Source organism: Branchiostoma floridae, chromosome 15 (genome assembly GCF_000003815.2).
Source record: "Branchiostoma floridae strain S238N-H82 chromosome 15, Bfl_VNyyK, whole genome shotgun sequence".
NCBI classification, from domain to species: Eukaryota; Metazoa; Chordata; class Leptocardii; order Amphioxiformes; family Branchiostomatidae; genus Branchiostoma; species Branchiostoma floridae.
In genome coordinates, this window is record NC_049993.1 from 969,242 (window position 1) to 984,326 (window position 15,085).

The 15,085-nt window shown below is 41.0% G+C and overlaps 1 protein-coding gene across 1 annotated transcript in view; it reads left to right on the forward strand.

Moving 5' to 3' along the window:
- The window catches only part of LOC118432132 (deleted in malignant brain tumors 1 protein-like), a 51,149-nt gene extending 36,126 nt beyond the window's left edge, over positions 1-15,023 (forward strand). Inside the window, exons 15-18 of the mRNA XM_035843659.1 lie at positions 6,878-7,003; positions 7,580-7,795; positions 13,187-13,349; positions 14,885-15,023. Of these exons, the coding sequence (XP_035699552.1) occupies positions 6,878-7,003; positions 7,580-7,795; positions 13,187-13,349; positions 14,885-15,023 (644 nt within the window). The remainder of the gene's footprint in view (positions 1-6,877; positions 7,004-7,579; positions 7,796-13,186; positions 13,350-14,884) is intronic.
- The last annotated feature ends 62 nt before the right edge of the window (positions 15,024-15,085 follow it).

Genomic DNA, 15,085 nt, shown 5'->3' on the forward strand with positions numbered 1-15,085 from the left:
GGAACTCAGAGTTGAAATCTCCTGCCAAGTTAGCAGTGGAAATCAAGCATGTAACAACCAGTCTACCTCAACGTGTTCGGCCTTATAATGTTATTCAGTGCCTTGCACACTGTAAGGCACTGCAGACTGATAGCTGTCTCCTGTTTTACCACACAAGAAGCAACACTGCCCTCTACCGTGTCAAATATGATGATGAGTTGTGGACATTAGTAACCCAACAGATTGATTCCATATATGGACCAGACGGGAAGCCTCCAAAGAGAGTGACACCTGAGCTGAAGTGTTTAAGGGAAAGAATCAAGTCGCATGCTGCATCCTCGGAGTTGGTGGCAGAGTTCAAGTCAACGATAAATGTGGAATTGGGACCATACATCAGGAAGGAAGAGTCCCCTTATTACATGCCAAGAGGCAGTCGTGATCCTACAGACCTTCAGGTATCTGAAGCCATCAACATCTGTGACAAGGCCATTGCAGCATTAAAGGAATGTCAAGAACTTACAAGACCCTGGGCCAAAGAAGTGCTGCAGTTCCTGCTATGCGATTCGGACCGCATGTGGTCACAGAATCAGATCTACGGCTGTCCAGTCGCTTACTTCCTAAAGGGACCGTCGCTGCCAGCAGCACAGGCACATGTCCTTGTTGAAGCTGTGTTGACAAAGGCAGAGGAACAGGGGCTGTACATTCCAGCAATAAGTGCTGATGGTGCATTTGAATACATGGTGGCCAGGGATGCAAACAACACTCCAAACACAAAACTCAGCTTCCAGAAAAAACTCTGGAAAGAGATTGCCTCTATGGAGAAGAGAACTCTGGCAATCATCATAACAACACTTGTTTCTGATGCATGGAACATCCTGTATGAAAAGATGAAAATCAGTCAGACTGGAAATGCTGTTTCTCTAGAAAGATATGTCAAATGGCCATGTCCAACCACAGCAACATGGGCACTGAAGACATGTGATCCGGATGACAAGAAGAACACAAGTGAAAAGACCACCGATGAGGGAGACTTGTATGAACAGTTGCTTGATTCACTCCCAGAGGATGCCAGAGAAAGCCTAGAACAATTCTGCGAAGAATATCCTGCGTTCCGCGCCCAGCTAAGGCAACCATCTCAGGAGGGGAGTGGTGGTGTGCAGAGTGTGGAAAGAAATGTCGACAGCTCATCACTGCCAGCAGGACTCAATGAAGAAAATCAGACTGATGTAAGGACTGAAGGTGATGAGGAAAATCAACAGGTTGCTGCTACAGAAATCAGAGAAAGTAGTGAAGCAGGTGAATCTCAAGCCATGCCCATAAGTACTGAAGTACTAGAGCAGGTGAAGCATAAGATACAGGAGAAGACAGCCTTGGACTGGGACCCCGGAGTTTCCATGAGAGCATTTCTAGAAGACTCCAACCGGCTAAACAACTTAAACCTTGAAGTCTTGAAGGATATTCTCCGAACAATGAAAGAACATGCAAAGGGGACTGTAAAGCTATCAGTAAAGAAGGCTGATGTCATAAAGCAGATACGAAGTATCATGAAGGGAGACACGCTTGATTTCGCAAAAAAGAGACTCAGACAGCCAAAGTCTCTGCTGCACATGTGCGAGGCAGCCGTAAAGGCATGCCCATCAAAGGCTGCCCTGTCAGCTTCCCTTGCAAATCACGTTGGCAGAAGGAGACGACTAGCATGGGAAGAAACCAGAACATGCCCAAAACTGAAACTCACAAGTGCAGGAGGAAATCTTCCTGAGGAGATAGAATGCTTCTACTGTCCACCTCTTACCAAGCGAGGTTACTTGCAAGGAACAGTAATAGATCCTCATCATATCAGAACGAACATCAGAGGATCTGTGTTGAGAAACCAGATCAGGAATGTGGATCTTGAAGGGTTTAAGAAAGTCGCAGATGGGGCAAGAACAAAACTGAAAAGAGTTATGCTAACAGAATGCGTGGACATGCAGTCGAAAGAGATGTGCGACGTTCTATTCAGCAGTGACGTGGCAACTGAGCTTGACCGACTAGGATACAAGCCCACAGCAGACTTTGTAAGAGTTGTAAGTACATTCATAATCTATAAGAATTCAATTTCTTGCTTTTTACATAACCTGAATCATATTTAAGGTCAAAAGGTGTAACCATCATAAAGGAGTATACTAGCTTGAAATTTCATCTTACACATGTAGTTGGTAATTTAATAGGAAGAATTGAACTGTTCTTCAGCTCAAAAACATTAAGAAATTCTGGTGAGTGAAATGTTTAGAGTATAATTCTTTCTAAGATGAATGATTGGTATATGGGAAATAGAAGTACCAAGTCATTATATCTTGCAGACATTTTCTAATCACACATACTGTTAATGTTTGTTCTTCAGATGCATGGATGGCACCGTGCAAATGATTGTCCCGGTCTGGATGCTGAGGAAAGGGTTATGCTGAGACTAAGGTTACAATTTTGTTTTAACTCTTAGTACCTTGATAGTATAATAATCATATTATAATTATACATGTATTTTCATTTCATATCTTAGTTTTCAGTCATCAAATATCAAAGTAAATATTTAACAAGAGTTGCTTGTATTAAAATTATTACACAGTATGTTGATTTTAGGCTACTTATCTTGCAAATCTGTCATCTTGTGAAGTCAGAATGGCTCTCAGTTACATTGATATTTCTTTATCCTGCAGAATGAGAGACTGGCTGCTGGATGGGGTAAATTTTGATGTTTACCCGCCACCGGGCAGATACATCCAAGGCATCTATGTGACCACATGGGAAGCATTTGTCTCACAGATAGACATGAGCATCCAGGTACAGACTACACTTCTACATGTTCTAATGCATATTGTTATTTATTGACAACAGGGCTTTTGAACAGAAACTGAATTTAATGAGGATTAAGTGATAAGAATTATACTCTTGTTAACTACTGTAGAACACACCTATATCCTGTATTGAAAGATAAGCCTTTTCTAGTAAGAAATATTATACTGATGTTTATGTGAGACCATGAATATGATCATAATGTATTCCAAATCTCATATTATTTGTGTGATTAGATAACCTTACTGAAGCTCTACTGTGAAAAAATGATCACTATTGTACACAGAAAAAGACTTTTCCATCTTTTAATGTTAGCAATGTTGCACTAAGAAAAAACAACAACACTCATGCAGTTCTATGTCAAAGCATAGCTTAATCTTTATGATATTCTCACAGTGACTTGCACATCAAAACAAACCATATTCTTTTATAGTTGTATGGCATGGTTCCAACCAGAACCTACAATCCAAGAGCCATTGGGACATTGGTCTGTGAACAATATTTCTCAGACCAAGCACGACGTACACAGGAAGGGAAAAATATTCCAAGTTGCTCGAAGCTGCTATCCCTTCAATCCCACATGGTGCAGGAGATGCACCTCAGAATGAAGCCAGAAGAGTATGACTCATGTCTTAAAATTTGTTCAGTTATGTTCATGAATGTTCAGTTCTTTAGTTTCTGTTCTTTGTTCTATTATGTTCAACCTTTCTTCCCAATACAATGTCATCCTGTATTTGCAGTACAAGGTTGCCATTTGAAAATGATTAAATAAACTAATTTCTTTCAGAACCTCATTATATGTTGGTAATGACATAATGAGTTTCACAGAAAGAAAAGTACCAAACACAAACAAGAATATAATAATGATATTGGTATCTTGTATTTATATCCTCCTCAGGCAGAGAGGCTTTCCCCTAAGATGCACCGGCGCAGCCCCAGTATACCCTCAACAAGAAGCAGAGGTTGGGGAGCCAGCTGAAGAGCCCTCATCTGTTACAGACTGGAAAAGACCAGCTGTATTAAACAGTGTAAATGTATCAAATCACATGTTTGACAACCTACATGTCAGGAAGAAGAGCCTCAAGCCACTGAACACAAAGTTAACTGCACCTAAAAAGGGGCAGATAGGTGTGCGACAGTTCCATAGAGTGGATCTTTCCAAAGTTCTGCCACACAAACTCTTGGGAATTGACTGATTTGACTGTACAATGACTGCACAGTGTTGATGGAATAGCAATTGTTTTGTGAAAATGTAATGTGAAAGATCTACAATGAAGAGGTATAAATGAAAATGATGATTATTCTATCTTTACACAGTAATGGAAAATGTGCATATATCTAATGGACAGTTTTTATGTGTCTGTTTAGCTGACGTAGGCCATGGTACTCTTTCTGGCAGATGTCGCATTTACTCCGTGTGTGAGTCTCCATGTGCTGCTTGAGATTTCCCCTCCTCTTGAACCTCTTATCACATGTGGCGCATTGGAACTCTCGTGTGTCAGAATGTGACAGCATGTGTTTACGTAGGACACTGTCCCTTGCAAACGTTTTAAAACAAGTGCCACACTCCATAGCTTTCGGTGGTCCGTGACACTTCTCCTTATGCCAGTGTAGTTTCGCCATGGTACTGAAGCTATCGCCACATTGGCAGGGATGAGATTTGTCAGGCTGATGAACACTTGAGTGTTTTTGTAGTCCACTTTTGGATCTGTATTTCTTGCCACATATGTTGCAAATGTATTCCAACATAAGATGTATGGCGTCCACATGTTTGCGGAGGCTGGCGTGATCGTGGAAGCTCTTGTCACACCTGGTGCACCTGTACTCCCCTCGGTGCCAGCGGTGGTGCCTGGCCAGCAGGCGTCTGGTGGTGAAGAGCTTGCCACATTCCTCACACATGTGCCCGGGGTTATCAGCTGTGTGGTCATCATCATCATCAGCTGTGTGGTCATCATCCGTGGGGCCCTCAGCTGTGGGGTCATCATCTGTGGGGCCCTCAGCTGTGGGGTCATCAGCTGTGGAGTCATCAGCTGTAGCCTAAGTACACAAGTATAACTTATTAAAGGTACATTTAATGATGATGATGATGATGTAAGGTACTTGTCAACAATTATACTCATTAAAGGTACTTGGTGTGAGACAAATGTTCATGGTAATATCATATTTGTGTTGTCTGTATTAATTTAATTTGTAGTAAATTATAGACCAGCTCATTGGTGTTTATGGCAGCTGTTTAATGAAAAGACAACAAAGTTGGAAGGGACATGCCAGCTTTATTATGTAGATGATTAAAATCACAACTGCAACATGCAGAGACTATACTGCCATTTTCTAAGGTATTTGCAACAAATTCATATGAAAAAATAAAGCGACTAAACTTTGTAGGTATCTAAGTTAGAAACTAAGAAAATTTTACTTATAGTTTTGCAAGTGGGAATGCATACCCTATTAATAATTAATAAAATGAAAAGGAATGGGCTGGGAGGAGCCTGCAGTATCTAAAAGTGAAGCATAGATGAAGGCAGAAGTTGAAATAGACATTGTACACATAGCTATCAACACGAAAATTACTTGTGACATTCTTATAGACCTTGCACACATAGCTGCAAAAACGAAAATTACCTGTGACATCCTTGTCCGTATCTCTTGATCTCTCTTCTCAGCGAATTTGAAATAAGCGCGCGCTCCGACACTACTTCCGGGTCAGCATCGTGACGGGAGGTCAGGGGTGTTAGCGAGAACTACAGGGTCGTGGACCGCCAAACTTGGCAAAAACTCGGAAAAAGGTGCTAGCCAACGAAATAGAGGCAAAGGGTGTGATCAGGTTCCTCAATTTTGTTGGTGTGGGCGATTTTCTGACTTATGTGGTACCAAACTGCTGATGCCATAACCGGAGGTGTCCCGGCCTAACCGGAGGTGTCCCGGCATAACCGGAGGTGGATGCGGCATTACCGGAGGTGTCCCGGCAAAACCGGAGGTGGATGCGGCATTACCGGAGGTGTCCCGGCATAACGTCTGTCTTAATTTTAATTCATAATAACGGAATACTTCATTAGTCGAGTGAATTTGAACAGTGTATGTACATATCTCAACTGTATTTCTGCAAGGCTTTACAAAACTAAAACAATAATTCAACAAGTTAAAGAATTGTACAGTATTTCTAGAAACAAACGAACCACTAATGCAGCTTAGCCGCAAAGCCGATTCGCTATGATACAAATAACAAAGGTATTCTCAGGGTAACCTTGTTGGCATCGCTTTCTGTTTTCCTTTGCCGCCACGGGTTCTCCCCTGGTATTCAACTTCCGCTGGTTCCTTTGTGTCTCCCCAAGATTCTCGTCACTCGAACAATGACTCTAAATCTATCTCTGAGATTTTTGGTTGTAAAACTGCTGCAGAATTTTCGTACGGAGTTGTAAGATGGAGGGCGAAGCGTTAAAAATATGGCTGTCATTGTGGATTGTTCCACTTACAGTGGGTACGGGGTGTGAAACATTCTGTTTTCAGTCTTTCTGTTTGTGTTCGACTTAAATTGAAATAATTTTATAGTTCGATATATTTAACGTTTATTTATGTTATCTAACGACGGTAAAGTTTTTGTCTGAAGAAAGAAACGCGCTATCGATGTTAATAGAAGGAGCCACCACCCCCTGCAATGTCCCTTGTCCCTCTCTGCCTGTCCTTCTGATTGGTTCAAACTTTCAAAAGTCATTAATGCACGTATGCATTAATGAAACGATTAATGCACGGCTGTTGGTGATTTTCCATCTGCTACGGCGTCATAACCAGCATTAAATGGGGTCTTCTGATTGGTCCACGTTCTATATGATAATAATGTTTATTGTACAAAGTATGGGAGAAGCATTGAAATATTAAAGCCAATTCATTAAATGATCATAAATAAGACAACTACTGATATCTCTTTTGACGTGCCCTGTTACTGACTTTTATATGGTATTATTCAGAGAATGAAGAGACTCTTTCTAGTCAGAATTGCCCTACAGAAGGTGACAGACCTGATGAAACTATTCACAGATGGTGATCGTCATTAGTGTTGTATGCAATACAGGAAGGGGGCCTATCTACATGGGTGGCATACAGTGTCACGGAAACGAGAGTAGCCTGTTTAACTGCTCGTACCCAGGATGGACGATTCACGACTGTCATCATGACCAAGACGCTGGCGTGGTGTGCGGTATGTCGTATGTCATTATGTCATACCTGGGTCACGATAACGTTCGATACAGGCTAGGTGTTCCGAACCGTGTGATAGAAAGCCGTACCACACAGGCTTTCAATCGAATATTTCGAACATACTCTACGAAAATACGAATACCTGATTCGGATGTTGTAACATTGCTGTTGTAACAATGTTTGTTCGAAGGCACCAAATTTTCTCAACTTCTGTCGCATTTTGCATCGAAACATGTCTTTACTCAGGTGGCGATCAAACCCGTGGTCGGGCTGGAACCTCAGGTTATACGGAATAAGCCGTGTTGTATTCTATATTATGTTTTACTACCGTATCACCTGTTGTATTAAGCGATCTAAAGTACTCATCAATGATTATGCTGTCTCCTGGTATTACAGAATGCAATTTTATTTTTCATCGCTAAAAATTGTTTTACACCAGGGATGCTTACACTCCCCGAAGACGTATACACATGATAGTGGCAATGACCTAATCATATGTATGAGCGCAAGTTTTGTGCAAATATTGGAATAGAAATGACTTTTATTAATTGTATGATATTCTATGTCTCAATATTAGATGCATCTTTCCTTTTGCTGATTTCGACCTTCAATGGAATATTGCAATTTGATACCAAAGACGGGTTAAAGGTCACGATCAATTCAAGGGATCAAGCCTGGTCCCTTGACTACGATCCTACCACTGACTTCGTGTACTGGATAGAGGGTGATGACATCAAGCGGGCTGGTCGGGATAAAAGTAGGACAGAGACAACCATAGAATCTATCGGGTTGTGTAAGTGATATTCTCCGTTAATCTCCAAGCAGATCCTAAGGTGCCATAAGGTAGTATCAAAGCTGGCCAAGGAATATTGCAGGCGAAAGGGAGTAAAATTGGCACCGATCTGCCTTCACTGGAACAAGGAGTAGCATTTCTATTGTATAAAGGTGTCTCTGCCCCTCCCTGTGCCATATTAACAGCTAAACGAATGTCCGCGGTGCTAATGTTTTTTCGAGTAATTTATATCTTCATTGAGACAAGTTCAGTGACCCGTGCACATCCCTGTAGGCGATCCGCACCAAAAAGGAAGGAGGGCAATTAACACCTACTCGGCAGAGTGGAGTTAGGAGCGCTCCCGGTGGTAGCCACATGGGCACGATGGGCCGGACACGAGGGGCTGGGCACGAGGGGCCGACTGTATCATTATACGTGTAGCGGTCCTTTCCTAACTGGGAAAAACAAATTTTCAATCAATTTTTTTAATGTTTTCTATCACTAGAGCACCCCTTCTGCGATTCTCAATCATCGGTTATTAACAAATGGGCTTAATTACTCACTTAACCCTCAAACCGCCGTATGGGGTCAAAACTGACCCCACACGGTGGTCAAAAAGGCCCTCAAAAATCCTCACTCGCAAATCATGCATATGGATGAGGAAATCAATGTCAATCATCCATTTCACTACTGGCAACAATAGCTGATTGGTTTACGCCGTTGTAGGCGGGGATTACGTTTGTTTTGGTCGCTCCAAGTGGAGCTATTTTTTGACGCGAACTTGCTCCTTTCATATGCGCGTCTTTTCTCCTCCCCCCATTGTTCTCCGCTTACCAAGTTAACAATACCTGAGCTTTTCTGTCGGCCATTCTCACGCTGGAGCTCGGCATTGAAACCACCGTTTTAATTCTTTCTGAACTATATATTTGTCTATATATTATATTCACCCAACATGCTAAAACTAAACCTTAGGTGAGCAAAGAATGAAGGAGTTACCGTCACTCCCGGGTCACGCTTGGGACGGAGCAGTGGCCATCTTTTACAGACACAACCCGGACAATTATCCTTGCCTTTTTTTACACACACACACACTCAATTGCAACCTACATGTACGTGTTTTGATAAACGTGTTCTCTCAAATAACAAACTCCTTATATTCTCGTCATTCTGTAAATGAACTAGGTCCATACCAGCGCTTGACGTGGTGAATGTATCGATATCGGTAGTACGCTGGGCAGTACATGGTAAACTTCAAACTGGCGTCCTTTGCCCCGCAATTTTCTTTGTTTAAATTATGCCTTATAAGTTATACTATAGAATGGATTTGAAGTAGTAATAAAACGCATGGTAACACGGACGAAAGCATAGCAACCGCAACACCATGAAAATTCACCCAACTTACCGTGACTGGCGTCATTGCCGGGCGCAGATGCAAGATTCAGCGGGGGCGGCGTAGAGTCCGCCCGCCCGCCCGTAATATAAACACAACCCGGCCTTTCCTACGGAAGTCTAATATTCTCTCTCTCTCTCTCACTCCACACGCGCGCGCACACACACAATTGATCGACAGAACACCAGTTTAGTTTCTTGGTGAAGTGAAATCTATATTTTGAACATTTGCACGGAAGCTTACCGCACACGGGAGAACGTAATGCACACTGACCTCTCGACAAAGTGCGTCTTCAAATAAAGATTCACGAACCGGCGTGTCTAGTCCTGTCCTACAAAATAACTAAAAAATGAAGAAAAAAACTTCGTTCTCCGCTATTTGTAGAAACAATTTCATATTGCCGTGAATTTTGTAACAGAATCTGCAGTTCGCAATTCACTAGGCTTCGTAACATTACACACCCAAGCGTTTGATGTGCTATCGGCTTGCATACGCTGGACGAAAAAACTCAACTTTTGGCGCCCTTGGTAGAAAAATGAAAACGGTTCAATATAACAAAGAAACTATCAAAGAAGCACAGTAGTAGATCAAACTTTTGTGAAGTAGGGGGTCAGATATGTAGTGTTGTTACCTGACAGCGGAACCGGATGAAACCGGTTTTCTCTTTTGTTTACAAAAGACGCCATTTTACAATTTGGGACCTCGTTCAAAATTTCTAAAATAATCTTAACTAAGGGAGAAAGTGCAGCTGCGAAAGTGCACTAAAGATCTTGTAGAATTATTGGTAGCTTAAATCTTGCAGACACAACAAACTGTACAAATAATTTGCTACAGCCGATTCTCTCTCAAATTTCGCGCCCGGGACGACAACAATGGGGCCACGCCAGCTCATTTCCATATCACTGCCGTCCCAGGTAAGATGTTGTTCTAAGAACGTACGGAGGCGAGAAAAAAACACTCTGATGTTCGCCGACAACCTAATTATAAGTCTAGAGCATAGCCATTCTTCCACGTGAAAATCTGAACAAAACGTACGATTCGTATTTTGAGCCATATCTACCGCTAGTTTACACTTAAGCTGACCAAAAAAACTTCATCGTAAAGAAAAAACTATCGCCGCCATCTTGGAGAAAAATCAATCGATTCTCTTCCATCGCTGTGGAACTATGGGACAAAACGTAGTGAAAATGTGACAAAATTAGCTAAAATGTCGTAGACACTTAAAACTGCATAAGGTGGAATATTCTTAGAGGTCCTAAAGTCTAAAGCATAGGTCAAAGCTTTGCCAGGTGCGTAAAATAGAGCATTAAATTCAAAGTTCAAAGTTCAGTGACCCCAAACGACCTCCAATACGCACATGAAACAGCGGACGATTTGAAGCGTTTTGCACATGGTCATCCCAAATAATTGAGATATTTTTAAGGCGAACTAATGTAATTTTCGTGTGCATATATTTTTTTCCTGATGTGATAATCATATCGTGCGTTATGTTGGATGAAATTTGTGTTGTTTTTTTCACACCGCCACGGCTGGCGCGGGCCGAATTGTGGGCGGAGCACTTTGGCCTGGCAACGCGGATAATACCCTAGCAACGTGACCACCGTGCCAGGCGTATATTACCATGTGCCATTACCGCATTACTGGTCGAAAACCGATTTCCTTCGATGAGTTTGCTTGTGTATATATCTTATAACTTCTCATACGTTTTTACCGAGATTGGCTCATTGTTGATTAAGTTATCCTAGAAAGTCTATGCATGGTCCTGTGGGGTCAATACTGACCCCAGCATTGTTTTAAACAAACTTCTGAGAACCACACCTGAATTACATATCGCATAATCACGAAATTTTCAGAAAGTGATGTACAAAAAACAAACAAAATTATGGTAACAACTTTTATGTCATTATCATGTTATATGACGACGTCATGACGTCATCTAGCTAATATCAGCCGCCATCTTGGATTTTGACTGATGACCTCATCAAATTAGCATACAATATAATTATAATTATATGAATTGTAATTATATTGAATCATGAAATTTACGTCGAATTTGATAAGATGTCATGAGCAAGTGTGGTTTGCCAAGAGAACCTTAAAACTTGAATGTTTAAGCCAAAATTGGAAAATTTCGTAATACATGCTCCTGTCAGAATTCCGTTGCCATTGCAACATGAAAAATGATGAACTTACTTCATGCAATTAAAATGTTTGCTATCAACATTTTATGAACAGATACCAAGTTTGGTGGCCCTAGCATATGCCATTCAGGGGCTATGCGACATTGAAGTTGGCGGGGGCATAAAAAACGCTACCCGGTCTGAATAGTGGTCCTCATGATCTTTGGCATAGATTATGATATTGAGCTAGAATTATTCTCACCTAATCATGTCAAACTGTCCCACATAGATTAATGAAACTAAACATATATGCAAATCACAAAAAGAGTCACAAAAAAACTGTATTTGTACAAAACGTTATGGGGTCAGTTTTTACCCCATACGGTAATCTACGTCGCAAAAAATGGACAGTGGTATCAAACAGTCTACGGTTGCGAGAGGCCGAAACTTAAGACTTTCTCCTAACGAATAAACAAAATTTTCAGTCAATTTTATAACGTTATACACATGTTTTCTATCACTAGAGCACCCATTCTGTGATTCTCAAGCGTTATTACGGTCACAGCAGGCTGAAACTATAGGCTTTCTTCTCCTAACTGAGAAACCACATTTTTATAATGTTTTCTATCACTAGAGCAACCTGATTCTCAGTCATCAGTTCTTAACAAATTAAATTAATTACCCAAAAGAGACCCCTTAGCCTAGGGGTCAGAGAGACTGCGGTTACGAGAGGCTGAAACTAGGGGCTTCTTGCTAACTGTGAGACATAAATTTTCAATCAATTTTTTAGATTAATTTCTATCACTATAGAGCATCTATTCTGTGATTCCCAATCATGTCTTTAACGAATAAGCGTAATTAATTTAAAGAGACTTCTCGTGACCGTAGCCTCTATAATACTTAAAGGGGTCTCTTTTGAGTAATTAAATTCATTTGTTAAGAACTGATGACTAGGAATCACAGAATGGTTGCTCTAGTGATAGAAAACATTATAAAAATTGACTGAAATTTGTTTTTTCCCAGTTAGGAGAAAGCCTATAGTTTCGGCCTCTCGTGACCATGTTCTCTCTTACAATGTATACATATGGGGTCTCTTTTGAGTAATTAAGCTCATTTGTTAAAAACTGATGATTGAGAATCACAAAATAGGCGCTGTAGTGATAGAAAACATTTTAAAAAATTATTGAAAATTTGCTTAGGTTAGCCTATAGTTTTAGCCTCTCGTGTCATGGACTTTCTGATACCTGATGGGTGTCTTTTGAGTAAATTAAGCTCATTTAAAAACTAATGATTGAGAATCAAAGAAGGGGTGCTCTAGCGATAGAAAAAATAACAAAATTGTTTTTTCCATTTAGGAAAGGCCCCCCAACACGTATAATGGTGCAGTCGGCCTCTCGTGCCCAGCCCCTCATGCCCGTGCCCATATGGCTGGCACCGGGAGAACTCCTTATCCAGATGACTCAGCAAGCACAACTTAATTAGGCAACAATTGGATGTTAATAGCCTTTTTGAAGCCGAATGAATCCTACGGTGGGTTTGATGCTATATTACGTCACCGTGGATCTGCTTGGAGATTAATTCTCGGTCCGTTGTTAATATTCATCTCTGTGAAGCATAGCTTATTGAATTGCAAATGAATGCGCTTAAACTACAGAAGCATTTATTATGTAAAACATACATTTTGCTATTCCGAGTAAAACTCCCTCTATTTTGCTCTTGTCAGAATGAACAGCCACCATATTCCATCAGTAAAATGATATCATTTCTAACAAATCTATATCAAATTTTCAGAATCTGAACCTAATCTTAAAAGAAGTAATAAATCTAATCAATTGCTTCTCTTCATTTTTCTCTCCTCATCTTGGTGTAACTTTACAATGGTATCTCCATACTTGAATCCAGCCTGGGGGATGAGGCTGGACCATACTGGGGGTAATATCTACTGGACAGAGTTTTTCAAACATACCATATCAGTAGCCAGGAAGGACGGATCGTTCACCAGGACACTTCTGACGTCACCAGTCATCCAATATCCTGTCGGGCTGGTCCTGGACCTGAGAAAAGGGTGATTATACCAACACGAGTATTCAGTACTTTCCATTTTGATTGCCACCAAATAAATCCACAAAATATATGGACAAAGACAAGTTCTGACATATCATTTCGTATCATTGTTACGTATTTCATTAATTTCTAATGCCTTCTTCGGGGATAAATTTTAGCATATCTATGACGTAATAAGTTATAGTAATGGCAAACATATATCACGTTTACAACAGTTACTTTAAGATGTTTGAGAAATTATAATTTTTTTTCATTTGGATAAGATACAGGCTTCCATATGCATGACTGGTCATTTATACCTTAAAGGCGTCGTCACATAGGTCGTGCGATCGTTGTACGATTTTGATGCCATAGGATTTTCAAACAGGCTGTGACAGAATCAACCACCGAAATGTATCCAAAACAGCAAACTTTGAAACTTTGAAACTTTATTTCCAATCAACATTGCAGCCCTGACAACAGGGGCTGAATTGCATTGATTTTACATAAGACAGCAATACAATGATCATTATTACACGCACTTTGACAGCAATGTGGGATAAAATCGGCATAGAGCAATCAGTATAAACTTTTAAATCTACTAAGTATTTACATCAACATTTAGTTCGATACATAGGCAGGTTTTTGGGCCAGAGTTCGCGGTCTGAAAGACATCTTATGTCGGTTGGATTTACTAAGTGGTGTTTTCAGTTCTACACTGCGTTGCAGGTTGTAGCGAGTTTCCACAATAGGGGGCAGAAACTGTCTGAAGGGATGTGTCGTGGTCTGTATGAGGGCTGAGGCGGTAGACCTACCACGCCTGAAACCGTGCTGTGAGTTGAGGATTTTGTCGTCGGTGTCCTGCAATAGTAGCTCACGGACAAAGACCTCTAGCACTTTGCCAAGGCAACTAGTCAAGGAGATCCGACGAAACTCTTCGGGACCTTTCGGTTTAGGTGTTTTTGGTACAGGCACGACAGTTCTTCTTTCCACTTGCTTGGAAAGTTTCCCTTCTGAAGACAGCTGTTGTAAATGTCCGTCAGGATCGGAGCGAGCTCCTCGTAGAACAGCAATTTGTGTAGAAGAATTTTGCAGGAGACGTAATGCTTGTCCCCTAAAATACCCGAAGTTAGACATCGTACGACGATCGTACGACGATCGCACGACTTTTGTGACCGCGCCCTTAATACCCTGTCACACTATCCACGATATTCGGGCGTACCGATTGAAGATCGGCCATATTTAGATCGACAGAGGTTTGCGCGCATTTTTCACCTGAAAACCGTCCCAGTCACATATAAACCATACTTTGTACCTTATACAATTGTTGTGCAATAAAGTTATTACTATAAGCGAGGCTCGGGCGATTGCCGCAGAATCGTCGTCCGATTGGTCAAATGTGACAGGGGTATAAGGAAACGTTCACTGACGGTATTCGTTTTGTTATCATCACTTATAAAGTACCGTACATGTCTGCTTTATTTTTCTGTTCCTTTACTTCTGGTGGAAAAGGATTTCTATTTTCTGATCATGATAGTCAATATGTTCAATTCACAGACTCATGTTCTGGACGAGTATGGGTCGGGACCAGCAAGACCCCAGAATTGATCGTGCTGCAATGGACGGCAGCAATCTAACTACTATCATAAGGAATCTGACTGATCCCTACGGAATTGCCATAGATTACAAAGGTTAGAAATCATTAACACATACAATTGTCAATTGGTTATTGTCCAACCTGGTATTTAAAAAAAATTA